Here is a 15,072-nt window from a genome sequence, read left to right as displayed (position 1 = left end):
TTTTCCTCGATGTTTTTCAACAGAGGGTTATATTTTTCTTGGAGACTACGTAGACGATGGAGTGAGTTTCTTAAACAGCTCCACCATCTTGTCCAATTGGGCACGCCTGCCCTTTGGTGTCATCTGGGCGCAAGCTGTACAAGCCCGGACATCGTGGCCTGATCCCAGGCACAAAACACAAACATTGTGCGGGTCGGTAATCGACATAGTTCGGTTACAATCTGGACATTTTTTGAATCCGGAGGCCATTTTAGAAAGTTAGGCCGAATAACGGTCGATGACCTGCGGATACCGAGTGAGGGTGACAGGAATAGACTGAAAATTGACTCTAAAAAGTACTCACTGATTACTATGTCGAAGGGAGACCAGATGACAATTTGTGTCTGAAAATATCTTTTCCGTGAGGAAAAAGTGAGGGAAAACTCACAGAGCTCCTAATATGCTATGCTTACAGCAAAGTGGAAAAAAAGACTGAAGGGAGACCCCTGTGGCTGAGAATATCATGGCATGCTGGGCATGCTCAGTTGGCTCAGTGTGCCAGCCAAATGTTTCTAGAAACGTTTGACAGAGGTTTTCCATGTCAGGGCTCCATCTGATGATGTCACCCATATGTGAGGACTATCATCCTGCTTGTCCTGGGATAAAATTTAAAACATAGTAGCTTTTATAATGTTCCCCTAAATGTTTAAAACAAAGTATTGTAAATTGTACTATTACCTTGATTTGGGAATAAAAACACAAATACAGCAACACATTGTGGGTCAAATTAATTTTATTATGCTCCATGATAAATTGCCACCAGTGCAACATCCTATTCACTGTACATTTCAAAAATTTCACATAAACAAAATTTGTTGATAAATGGAAAATTAAATGATTGAGAAGCCCTTACAAATTTCCTACTGTATATACAATACATTGCTAGCTGCTATTGTCTATGAATTTAGTGTAGAGATATACAAAAGCCTCATGGTAGTTTGCTAAATGCTAAAGATATCTGGACATAAGCATTTAACTAGAGTATATAGGAGGCTTTCATACAATGTTTAGTGAATGTGCATCTCAGTGCTAGGAAACGCTGGTTTCTGCCTGCCTTGCAAATGGTGGAGTGTTGAAACACGAAGTCATGATGGTTACTTTAGCATACCCTATATGCCCTCTTCATGCCAGAGGTTTACCCATTAGTTGAACACATTTATATCATTACTACTTCAGACGTGCAACACAACTGTGGATATATTCTTTGCAGACAATATATGGACTAAAATCTTATCTAGCAAGCATTACTTGAGCCTTGCTCCAAAGACATGATAATGACAGCAGTGCAGAGAAACTGGTTTCGTCAGTGCCCTTTTATACTGACAGAAATTAGCATTCTCCATCAGTGTTTCGTTTTGAAAATTAAATGAAGTCCCAGGGGAAAAGATTTAACACATCATCATAAAAAGTTTGGCCTCCATTCATCAAGTCATCAAAACAGTTTGAAAAAAAAAAATCTAAGAAATATGTGGAGGGAATATCCAATAAAGTAAAATCCTGAGATTTCACCTGCTTTTCTTTGTGCACAGGTTATACACAAAATGATAATTCAACCACCTCAACCACATCACTCAATTTTGTTTGAATCAGAAACAAAAAAGTGATGTTAAGCAGAAAATGTTTCCAGCACCTAGAAGCAATATATAGGGAGGAAGTGAGGAAATTAAAATTCCAAGTGCAGAACTTGCTATTGAAAAGCAGTCTTACACTAATGCATCTCACCGCCATTCAATATACAGATATATTTTTATTTATATTGGATTGCACGCATTATCACTGAAGAGTAAATATTGGGTCAGAAACCTTATTACACAGGCCCAGCCTGTCATCATTCGATTTGGTCAGTCAAATTTTAGTGATTTAAATGTAGTTTTAATACGGTAGTCTTGCATATCAAACGTTCTGCAGTAACAAGCTGCAAACAGATATATATACATATATGGTATGATATATGGTGGTGCTTTTAACCAAACAATTTTCCCATATTACACCAAATATCATATATACCAAATAGACTGCACCTGTTTCACCAAATCATTTCAGCTTCTTGAATGTTAAATCTGCAGAATTAAAAACAAAACAAAAACCCCTCACATGTAGTATTAACTTTTTTTTTGTACACAAGTAATCAGCAAATAAGGCCTTTAATCAAATTCTAGTCTCTAGTCTCCATCCAGCACGCATGAAAACATATCGCAGTAAGATGATTCAGTAGATATTACTATTTAAGTGTATAGACTAAAATTTATGGGCCAACTTGATTTTCTGTTGGACTAAGGACAAAAAGTTCAGTTCTGAATTCACCATGTCCAATGGCCTCAAGAAAACAGCATACAAAACCATATATAACCTTTTATATCATTTGATCATCAATGTTCCACAAGTATTTTTTAATTAATTTAATCCAACATTATTGAAGCAAGAATCAAGCAGAAACCTTCAGCCCAAAAGACATGAAACCAATTTAAAAAAGTAGATCCCTCAAATAAGTGTAGCAACTAAGCTGAATCAATGATTATTGATTCAGAAGAGAATTCCAAGTAAAATGGGCTGCTCTGATTCATAACTAAAATACTTACAAAACTGTGCTCATTACGGTACAAAATAAATTTCAGGTGGGTAAGACCCCCTTCCATAAGAAACCGGTTCAACAATGAATAATTTTCAAAACATTGCCTAAAACCATCGTATCAAAAACCAGAGGAAATCAAACGGGCACCTGTGGTTACCATTGGGGTGTGGTTACAGTTACATCATGTAACCACACCCCAATGGTGTGCAATAGTTATTTGGAAAAAAAAAAGTCTTTGGGAAAAAAAAAAACACAACTTATGTTGGACCAATGATTATAATCATTTACACCGCAGATGGATTGATCTCCTCTGGTTTCTGATACAATAGTCATCCTTGTTTAGACAATATGTTTTATTATTTAAAACATTTAATTATTCACTGGGATGTTTTATTTGTATTTTACATTTTTTCCTTTTGATAATATTGGGTATTCAGTGTATTGGTATATTAAAACATGGTTATCTGTCAGATATACAATCAGAGGAAAAGCTTTAGGGTTCCATACGAAACTACAGATTTTCAAGCCATGTAAAGTAAAATTTACATACCACAAAAGCCAGATTTGGCCAATCTGAGTGTTTGAGATATTATATATAAATAAAAGGAAAACAAAAGTCACTCAACATAGCTTGAACATCTGGATCAATTTGGACCCTCGCTGGATTTCATGCCAGTCACTTAACCAGTTATCTTTCACTGCTGTACAATAGCAGCCAATATTGCTACAGTATAAGGATATATTACTTTATGCTTAGTAGCTGTGCATATGTAGTGATTCTATTCTGAAGAATATTTTGCCTCCTGGTAGTAAAGTACTGAAAACCGTGCAAAAATGATATCAGCCTCAACATTCACGAAGCGTTGCATTCAAAATGAAGGGGCTAGACAAACGGAGATCATTATGTAAAAAGAATGTAGTGCTATATTAGGTTTTAATAAGAAAGTTAGATACAGAAAAAGTAGGGTATGAAAATAGTGTTTCTTCTTCCATTATAACAGTTGCAATAAGATTTTTTTTTTTTTTTTGTCAGTCTCACACATTACATTTAAACTCCCTTATCTTGATGGAATGAAAAATATTCACGTGTTAGCAGAGCATCTGGATGTAAACTTGTACACGTTTAACAGGGAGTAGCTTTGTAGAGGATTATGACAAACCTTTACAGATTAAACGAGGTATTGCACAGATTAATAAAAAAGCAAAAGGCAACAAAAATATACAGCAAATTGGTAGAACATTTACATGATTTTACAGAATCCTCAGACAAAAAGTAGTGTTTAGTATCCATTCACCTTTAAAAAAAATATATATTATATATATTTATACTGATCAATCATCCCATTCGTCGTCATCCTCAAAATCTTCTTCATCATCTTCATCCTCATCTTCGTCTACAAGGAAAAGGCAGAATTATTACAAAAGACTGTCATGGCATTAAGAGGGCAATTATCAAAAGCCATTTACCCCAGTAAACTGGCTGTCTGAAAACTGCCCAACCTGTACATGGGTCAGAGAGACTCAAGACTGATCCTTTTCAGTAGCCAGGCCTTTTTTTTTTTTTTTTTTTTTTTTTTAAACGCCTTACTTAAGCGTCTGTGCACATGACATGCAGGAAACGGGTTTTGTTAAGCAGGCATCTAAGTCTGGTGGATAGGGGTCCTCTATGCACCCTTTTTGCAGGATGACTATAGCAGGTCATATACTGTACATTGTATTTGTACTGTTCTTTTGACTGTTGTCTTGCTTTTTTTGTATGCATATTTACTCTGTGTTTTATGACTGTTTGTACCCTGCCTTGAACCTTCGATAAGAGCAGGGAATAATTAAAAAAAAAAATTATAGTATCACCGGATCAATAATAAGCGTGCTTTTTTACCCATGGGAAAAATAGGTGTGTCCAGAGGCCGAGTTAGGTCAGGGAAACAATATGTGTAGTTTTGCATTTTCAAAATCATGAATGTTATTTTTTAGGGAAAACATTCACAGAATAAAACAGGGTCAAACCTCTGTAGATACTTTTTCCCTAGGCAATTTTCCAAGAGAAAGTATTCTTGTACTTACCCTTTGAAAACAGGAAGAAATTCCATAGGTAGAAATACCTGTGGACTTTGTAATTACCCACATAGTTTTGAAAATTGCCCCCTACAAACCTTCTACCATCCTAAAGCTTTAAGTGCCAAGGACCTCCAGTTTCACAGGATTCTAACAAGAAATCACCTCCATAATACAATGGCACTGGGTCCATCTCATGCATCTCACTTCAGACCACAAGCAAACCTGGCATTATGCAAGCACTAAAGAACTATATAATGTATGTATAAATAAATCTATAAAGTTGGCTTCTTCTTTCCTTTTTGGTCAAAAACAGAGGTAGAACAAAAAAAAAATCACAGAAAAAACCCCAAAACAATGGGCAGTGCCTACCTCATAAAATCAAGTACAACCTACAAAAGTTTCAGACCTTGGTTTCTCCACATGGTAGGGCATACCGCTAACTCCTGAACCACTAGACCAGCCCTTCTTTATCTTTTAAACACAAAGGAGGAGCTCAGACAGATAATAAAGATGTTAACACAGTCACGTGTACCAGGAATTTCTTCAAGAGACTCAAACTGGGGAAAACCCTTTCATGCATCTGGATCCAGAAAGTCTAGGATGGCCATATCGCTCCACATTCAGGGGGGACAAGATGAACTGGTCCTAGTTTTATCTCACCGCATGCAGGGAAATGCTTTCCGTAGGGAACTCGATAAGGAAATCAGATCCATAACTCCATGCATGCCATGGGGTAAACCTGGATTGGTTAATATTGTCCCCTGGACATGGAGTTATATGATCACCCTAATAATGTCTCATGCAGAAGCTGCTACTGCATAGGAAAACAGCAACTTCTGAACATACTTTTATGTATGTGGGGGGTGGGGTGGGGAGAGAATTAGAATAGCTTGTACAATTCAATCTGCCAAGGGCAAGCAAATACAGTATATGCCAGATAGCAGTAGCAGCATACAGAAATATTTTACATTTCAGCATTTCTCAGCCTTGGAGACTCCTATATTAAAATACCAATTCATATAATTTTCCCAAGTAACTAGAAAGCGAGCTGACAGTTTTGTCTGGTCTGTTCTGAAACTGTAGAATCACTCCTTTCATTACAGGCCAGCAGATACTAGAGACTTCTGAAATCACCAGACATAAAATGCATCACGCTGATGAAACATGACATGTCATACAAACTGTCATTGGTGCGTGACATGTTTTTGCGAGACGTGTCATGACACTATGTCAAAGTATTGCCATCATGACCACCTTTCAGGTTGGCAGGTATGCAGCATATTTTCCTCTTACAAGGCAGCTACACTTGATCATTTGCAAGATTTCATCCTTCTATATTCCAATTAACATATCAAGACAACTGAGTCTAGTACGCTTTCTTTGCTCAACATTCAGTATATATATGTGTCTTACAACTTTTTGCAAACTGGCATCTTCAGCACATCAAGTCAACTTGAGGCTCTTGGAAATTGAGCTGGTCACAATCCTGACAGGATTGCATTTACATTTTTTGGCAACAGAGGCTTTAGAAAATTATCAAAATCCTTTACAGACCTCTAACAATTCATAAAGATTTATTTTATACATGTAGAGTAAGTCAGACTTATCTGGCAAAGTGGCAGCTACTGAATATCTGGCTATGTTCAGCAGGCCATTCAGCCAGATAAGTCCTTATCCTGTTCAGTAGATAGCTGGATAAGTTGTGGGTGGATTGGGATGGGACTACTTACCCAGTTAATTTAATCAGTTAAGTGGCAATATTCATACTTATGACAAGTCTAACTTAGCCGCATATAACTTACCTGGCTAAATAGTTATACATACGGGGTTATTCAGTAGCCTAGCCGTACTGCTAAATATCCCATGTAAGTGGGATGGTCAGTTTTATCTGGCTCACTTACCTAAACATTTTATTCTGAGTATCTACCTCTCAGTTCATGGAACCTCCCATTTGTGTTTTTGGAATGCTCAACTTGTACTTAGCTGTCGAGGTATAGGACAGCCCAACCAAATATAACCAAGAAATATGAAAGGGCCCCCTTTTTAAGGGAATAAACAGCATTTAAGCAGTCACCCCGGAGACTACTGAGATGAACATAGCAATTAGCATAGCTGTTCTTAAAGCACTTGTTTATCCATATAGAGTTTTTCATTTGGAAAAAAATCTTGAAGATGCATGAATTGCCTTTACAGCACAAATGACCAAGACAATGTTCAGACAGCCCAAAAGCATAACTATCAAGATTAAGACATGATTTTGTACGCTGTATACACAAAGATATTAAACAAAAAAGGGTACGATAAACAGTCTGGTAATTATCAAATGTTGGCAAAATGGGAAAAGGAGAATGGGAGAACAAATCTCTTTTGAAATTTTAAATTCTGTAAAGCAGAGGTTCCCCAAATCTGTCCTGGAGACCCCCGTTCAGTCAGGTTTTAGGATATCCATAATGGATATACATGAGAGAGAATGTGCATGCTATGGAGGCAGAACATAAAGATGTATCGCATGCATATTCATTGTGGATATCCTGAAAACCTGACTGAACGGGGGTGCTCATGGACAGGTTTGGGAACCACTGCTAGAAAGCATTTCTAAGCCTCTTCCCCTTTCTTTTCCATATAAAGCATGACATGATGGAGAGTCATTCTTCTGAAAATATATTTTATTGGGTCATTTTACTGGGGTATAATTCATCCACCCCACAGGCTTCCAACTATGAAACCATGAGAAAATACAAGCATCACCACCCCCACTTGCACAAAAAAAAGTGTCACATTTGGATGCCTACCTGAAGAATGAATGGCTTTACTCCTTTTCTGCATTACTTCCATAAGCGCTCCCACAATGCCTGAGGTGGGTGCAGGAGTGGGTACTGCAGAGTCTGGGCCATCAGGTACCTGGAAAATACATTTTTCTTTCATCATATCGCAACATTATGTTACATTCTCTATAATGTCCTTAGTTGTTTATTCTTTAACATACAGAGGAAAGTGTTTTTCAGATGGTACAACTATTTCAAGGAGAATACTACAGAAGCAGAATATCATTGCAAATAACATCTGCAAGGCTCGTCTTGTCTGGACACTGTCCCTTAATATTGCTGTACTGCAGACCCTGCTTCATCTCCAGTTCTATCCTCACAACCCTACTACTTAGGATCCTCCATGTTTCTCCAGGCTTTCTTGAATTTTAATGCGGCTTTTACCCTTCCAACTCCATTGGGATGGTGTCCCATGAATTCCTTACCCTTTCTGTATAGTCTAAAGTCTACCCACCTCTAGCCTGATACCATGATCCCCGTCCTATAATGTTCCATGATAAATGATTGTCTTTTATACATAGTGGGCCTCATATTTAAAGCGCATTCAGCACTACTTAACCAGATAAATGGGACTTATAAGGCTAAGTAGTAACCGTTGAATATGCGCCCACGGTCAGTGGCTGCCGCTTAGCTGTATAAGTCCTTTATATGGCTAAAGGTTACACGCACAAAAAGTAGGTGTGTATTGATGGATCAGGGGCAGAGCTAATTAGCGCAATAACTTATATGGCTAGCTACCAATATTCCCAATTAGCCACATAAGTATACATGTAAGTTTAGACACGCCATAGAGCAGTTCTAAACTTAGCCAGGTAGATTTATCTGGCTAAGTGCGTATATATCCACTAATATTCAGTGGCTTTGCCGTGTCACTGAATATACATCATTACTTACACGAGTAAGTTCTAACCAGCTAAGTAACTTACACGGTCAGCTTTGTATAACTTTCTCTCTCTCTCTCTCTCTCTCTCTCTCTCTCTCTCTCTCGAGAGAGAGAGAGAGAGAGAGAGAGAGACACACCCATACATATAGTAAGTTATACAAAGCTGACCGTGTAAGTAACTTAGCTGGTTAGAACTTATTCGTCTAAGTAATGATGTATATCCAGTGACTCGGCACTCTCTACGGTATATATTCAGTGACATATCTATATCTATTTCTTTGGTGTCTGTCTCTATCCTGTCTCTTCTCTAGGGCATAAGATACTGGATAGCCAGTATATGCAAATGAAACACACACATTCATCATGGATGTCCTGACAACCTAACTGGCTATGGGGATCATCAGGACAGATTTGGGAAGCCCTTATTTAAAGTCTCCCTCACAGAGCTTGTAGCATAGACACTGTACCATTTAGCAGAACTCCTAGGCCACAAGAACTAATTGATATCATTCTGGAGATACAACCTCCAGAATTTGACGATTACTCCTGAGTTCTCAACAATGCGTTTCACAGAGGCATTACCAGTTTTTGCCTCTAATGCCCCTTATATATTTGGCTAGCTTTCTTCTCCCTTGTTCCATTTTGACAACCACTGAGACTACTTATTTCTATATACCAACTAGACATATACAGTGCTGTACAAATACATGAGATAATACCTTCTCAGAAGAGCTTATAATCTATTCAAGGCAGACACGACAAATTAGAGGCTAAGGGAGTTTTAGTCAGTTTGGGAAATAGTTAAAATCAACCACTATCAGATATTGGCATCTTCCTCTCCTAAGAGCTCAACAATACCTTTTTCAGTGTCATGAACTAAGCCCCCGGATTTTAGATCCCCTGATCTGAATTCTCTCCAGACTCTACTCCTGTCCTGCAACATTTCTTTCCACATTCTTAAAAATATACCTATCGCAGAATTTTTAGTCTTGTGAATGATTGTGAAGCAAATAGCCTGGATACGTTATTAATTTATTTACTTTCATGCTTTTTCATTTTTATTTTATGGGCAACTATGGATTCCAGATCATGCTAAAATTATATAAATCTAAAAAAAAGACATTACGCAGATGATTATCTGCTTCTTAAAAAAGATCTACCCAAGTGTTTTATACCTTAGCACTCTGAAATTAGTTATTCGCTGTGTGCTGCTGATCAAACTTAAAACTATAAAGTTTTATAAAGTACTCAAAATATATTCATCCCAATCTGCCATAAGGTAGGGGAAAAAAAACTGTGTGATAGGTTTATTTTTAAGAGATTGGATAAGGACTGCTTTGTATAAAAATTCTCATTGGGGTAAGCAGTACCCTTGTCTCATCACGTTTGCACATCCATAGAGAAATCAGCAGCTGGTGCTCAAACAGTGATCCATTACTGCCCAAATTAAAGCGCTCCAGAATATCTACACGTCAAATGTTGGAAAATCTGTTTGAAGCCTGTTCAGTCTAGTACATGATACTTTGCAGGTAACTATCTACCATAACATTAAAAATGACTGAGGTAGCTTATAATTTTTAAATATTTAAGAATATGCCAGTGTATCAGGGTCATTTATCAAACCACGATGTGGCCATATCGCATGCATTAGGGTCTTATCGCAGGCGATAATACCCTATTGCACACGGTATGTACTGCGGTGGTAATATTTAAATTCGGGAAAGGGGAGAGGTAAAAATATTTTTGATTCTGATACTGCTGTGAGCAATAATGTTTTACACATTATCGCTGGCAGCAGCACCAGAATTAACACCACCTTTTCCGTATGGTATGGGGGCAATACGGTGCGGCGTGGCCGCAACTATGGCAGGCAAAACCGCACCACGGCAATGTAGCCAGCTGCCCAATTTCACCCCCCCTGCCCTTTTTTTTTTTTTTTTTTTTTTTTTTAGAGCGGTTCATCATTCTGCTATATTTATAGCAGAACAATGAATCTAGGCCTAAGATTTCTAAAATACAGCCCTTGCAGACAGTATGCTAGCTGCATAATAAAAATGATACAGAAGGGCGTAACATTTGATTCTTTTTAAATTTCTGTAAGAGTTAGACGAAATCACTTTAGATTAAGAAGGGGGAAGATGCTAAATAATTGAAAAACAGTGTTACAAGGGACAATTTACATACACATTTGGTTATGACATCAAGTCTACAATATTAATGAGAAAAGCAAATTATTGTAAAGGAAAGGAAAAATCAGATTAAAAAAAAGCAGTACTTCATGCCTGCCTCAAATTTAATAACTGATTTTAAACATCATAATGAACTCATAACAGCTGTTCAAAGTTTTGGCCAACTATAGATTCTGCTTTTCATAGACTATTTTCTTTTCTAACCTCCAAATGTTAAAGATGCATGCTAGCACATTTGGCCCCTCTGTTCTTGCCAACTATGCCATCTTGCAACAGGACCAGCAGCTGCCTGGTGCAATCTGAAGTTCAATGGTTTTACTGCACTTCAATATAGAGAACGCTTCCAGCTATGCAGTGCAGCCGACAGTGCTTCAGCAAATGATATGATTAAGAAGCTTTTAGATGCCTGGGAGCAAGAACACAGAAGAATCAAAAGATAACTCAAATTTTATAACCAGGCTAATTTAAGTGATTATTTTAAAAAATTCTCTACAAAGCCACTAATTGAATACTTGGGGGGGGGGGGGGGGGAGAAAAAGGCCTTTACATTGATTAGGAACCATTAAAAATAGTAGCTCAACATACTGAAAACTGAGCTAAATAGGGGTACTAAGCTCTCCCACTCAAAAATGTCTGATGTCTCTGCAAACATTTTTATTCACACACAGATTTACTATCCAACTGCAGCTGCACTGCACCTAAACAGCTGGGTTATTGCATTGTGTAGCTGCCGAGTGCTGATACCGGTATTCACCCATGGGAACACAACTACTCTGTATGGCCAATTTTATCAAGAAAAGTGAAATGATGTCTTTCCACTTATTTCCTACAGTAAGCTGGTCAGTTTACAATAGACTAATATGAATGATCCAGGGGCACAGAAAAGTCAGCAAAGGTTTGTTTTTAAAGCGAGCTTCATTTCACAGTCAGATTTCACTAGATGAACTTAAGCACGAGAGGATCCCTCAATGGCTTGATACTAGTTCACATTATTCACTTGCTCTCTGAACATTAAATTACAAAACAATAACTTACAGACTTCAGCTGTATGCCCTGCCGTATTTGGTCTAATAGCGCATCCCTTCCCGAGCAGGACACCGGTCGATTTTCTTTCTGATCTACTTTCTTTAATTGGGTGCCTTCCTTTATTTGATCTAAAAGAGCCGCTTTGTTTCCCATTGGAAATGGAAGCTGCTGGTCTCCTCCATCAGAAGAAAGGCTAGATGGCGGAGGGGGGCCAGGAGGTGGTGGAGGTGGAGGCGGCGGTGGTGGTGCAGATGACCCAGGCGCTGTTGACAATGGAGGTGGAGGTGGTGGAGGAGGACCTGATGGAGCAGATGATGAATGCACTGGAGGTGGTGGAGGATACATTCTATTTGGAGGTGGTGGTGGAACTGCTCCCCCTGGCCTAGAAGGAGGTGGTGGTGGTGGTGCTGCAGTAGGAGCCCTGGAAGGTGGAGGTGGTGGTGCGCCTCTGCCTCTGGCAGGTGGTGGTGGAGGTGGAGGTCCTGAACTATGTGGTGGCGGTGGTGGAGGAGGTCCACCCCTGGAAGGTGGAGGAGGTGGAGGTGCTGGAACATACAAACATATAAAAATATTTAATTCACTTGTGCATTTTAATGTTCCAGTAATTGCACAGCATCAATTCCTCTGGCATGCAAACTACAAACACAAGCACAAAGTTAATACAAAGTCAAAACATATTCAAACACTTATATTGTACAGCTCCTCTCAGAGCTTAAAATTGCAAGAAGCAACTTGTAACCAAACATATTCTACAGTTGCAAGTTCCAATCATATATATATACTTGGTACTATTTCTCTCCTTTACCTCAAACTCTAAGTTCCTACTAAGTTAGCCACGTTATTTATACCCAATCGTTGGATGTAATTGTTTATTTGTTTAATTGTTCAATCTGTTTGATGTAATTTTCTGTTCCTTGTTCTGTGTAAACCGAAGTGGTATGTACTAGTGCATGAACTCCGGTATATAAAAGCCTTTAAATAAATAAATAAATAAATATAGAAATACCACCTTATAAAACTTATATTAAAATAATTTTAGAGAAACACAAAGAAATGCAAAATTACACATTTTATTTTGATTATTTATTCATGTCATGATTTTTCGTACACTATGCCAGGGCTTCTCATCTCAGACCTAGCCAGTCAGGTTTGCAGGATATCCACAATGAATATGCATGAGGTAGATTTGCATGAACTGCTTCCATTGTATGCAAATCTCTCTCATGCATATTCATTGTGGGTATCCTAAAACCTGACAGGTTAGGTGTGCCCTGAAAACGGGTTGAGAAGCACTGCATTATGCAAAGACTTCTGGCTCAAGACATTAGCCCAACAGATCTAACAAAGCTACTGTACTTGCAAAACATTTGTAGACAACTCGGCAGCAAACCAACAACATCCCCCTTTGTGTGCAGATTTGTATATAATTCCTGAAGTGAGAGTTATTTTTAAATCCTTTGAAAGCTCTTATCTACATAAATCATGGCAGTGGTGGGCTCGACATTCTAATAAACCCATGCAGGCATTGCAAGGATCTATGGTAAAACTCGACAAATAAATAAATAAATGTAAAGTATGACCACAGCATGAACAAATGAAAAGTAAACATGGGGGCATAACCAAATGAAAAGGTATACATTGAGCCAAAGACTCAAGCATTGAGCCACAAGGCAAGTTTTTCACCATTTGTACAGATTCATGGACCGTAAATGCATTTTCAAGATGCTGAAGGCTACTTTATCATGCATAGCTAAGTAGGGGGGAAAAAACCCAAACCTCAAGAGGTGAGTTGAACTGATAAATATACCCAATATCAAAGTTTGTAGATTGTAGTACATTAATGGCAATTACAACCTATATATAACTGGTTAGCAAAATATTTGTTTTTACCAGAGATGAGCCTTAGGAAACATATAATACATAAACATTAACACTTTTGGGTTTGTGGAATGACTGTTCCTATGGTGACAGTAGTTATTAGAGGACAGAGATACCGGATATTCTCATGAAATCGCATAGTTTAGCTGACTGCCTGGATTTACTGTTTGCACAACCTTCAAAATTGGAAGCTACCAATGTTTCATGAATATTGTGCTATTATTAGCTGTCGACAATGATTTGACATTATCAGAAATTAGAACATACGTTCACTGTTTACCACAAACAGAATAACCATAACATTCAGAACTAATCACCTATGGAAAACTCTTCAGGATACAATAAAATTTCTCTCCAAGGAAAAGGGCTACCTCAGAGTAGGAACTTCAAAAGTATTCCTGAGAAAGGGGGGGGGGGGGGAGGGGTGAGATGAAGGAGAATTACCCATGTTGCTACTATAACTTCCTATGACATTTCTCTAATCATTTACTGTACCTGTCAAATTATTTGTAAACCGATGTGATATGTAAATCGAACACCGGTATATAAAAACAAATAAATAATTACAATATATTTGAAATTCTGAGCCAAAAGCCATAATGTAGAGATTACTTACCTGATAATCTCGTTTTCCTTAGTGTATGCAGATGGACTCAAAACAAGTGGGTATAGTGTGCTCGTGCTAGCAGTTGGAGATGGATCTGACGTCAGCACGGGTACATATACCCCCGCAGGAAGTGCAGCAATTCAGTAATCTTCCTTGCAAAAGCTGTATGGATATATGTGTAGCTGACCGATCGATTAAATGAACAGGATAACCCTGACCGATTGATAGTAGCTGGAGACCGCCAGTGTTCTCAACCGGAAGGCATCGACACCCGGCAGGGTGGATGGCCTATTATAAGAAACATGGTATACCGTGAGTCGGTGAATCCCCATGTATGCCGGCAGCCGGGCGGGATGCTGAGTCCATCTGCATACACTAAGGAAAACGAGATTATCAGGTAAGTAATCTCTACATTTCCTAGCGTGTAGCAGATGGACTCAAAACAAGTGGGATGTACAAAAGCTACTCCCGGACTGGGCGGGAGGCTGCCCGAGGTCCGTTCAGGATTGCCCTCGCAAATGCTGTGTCCTCCCTGGCCTGGACGTCCAGACGGTAGAATCTGGAGAAGGTATGGAGGGAGGACCACGTTGCCGCTTTACATATCTCTGCCGGCGACAGCATCCTAGTTTCTGCCCAAGAGGCCGCTTGCGCTCTGGTAGAGTGAGCCTTGACCCGTAGAGGTGGTGGTTTTCCCGCCTCTACGTAGGCTGCCTTGATAACTTCTTTGATCCAGCGGGCGATGGTTGCCCGTGAGGCCGCTTCTCCTTGCTTCTTCCCGCTGTGAAGGACGAACAGGTGGTCCGTCTTTTGTACTGCTTCTGACATTTCCAGGTATCTGGATAGTAGCCTGCCGATGTCGAGATGGCGCAGTATTCGACCTTCTTCCGACTTCTTCAAACCTTCCGTGGTGGGCAAGGATATGGTTTGGTTGAGGTGGAAGTGTGAGACTACTTTGGGTAAGGAAGGAAGGAACCGTGCGAAGATGGATAGCCTCT

The 15,072-nt window shown here is 38.9% G+C and overlaps 1 protein-coding gene across 2 annotated transcripts in view; it reads right to left on the bottom strand.

Annotated features, from left to right (window-relative positions):
• Positions 1–754: 754 nt before the first annotated feature.
• WASL (WASP like actin nucleation promoting factor) overlaps positions 755–15,072 on the bottom strand; it is a 194,370-nt gene continuing 180,052 nt past the window's right edge. For both annotated transcript variants that reach the window (XM_029615532.1, XM_029615533.1), the window contains 3 exons: positions 11,602–12,137; positions 7,462–7,570; positions 755–4,005 (listed from right to left, as the gene is read on the bottom strand). In XM_029615532.1, coding sequence (XP_029471392.1) covers positions 3,944–4,005; positions 7,462–7,570; positions 11,602–12,137 — 707 coding nt within the window. In that variant the 3' untranslated portion in view covers positions 755–3,943. The remainder of the gene's footprint in view (positions 4,006–7,461; positions 7,571–11,601; positions 12,138–15,072) is intronic.

Source organism: Rhinatrema bivittatum, chromosome 9 (genome assembly GCF_901001135.1).
Source record: "Rhinatrema bivittatum chromosome 9, aRhiBiv1.1, whole genome shotgun sequence".
NCBI classification, from domain to species: domain Eukaryota; kingdom Metazoa; phylum Chordata; class Amphibia; order Gymnophiona; family Rhinatrematidae; genus Rhinatrema; species Rhinatrema bivittatum.
This window is presented reverse-complemented; position numbering and strand designations above follow the sequence as displayed.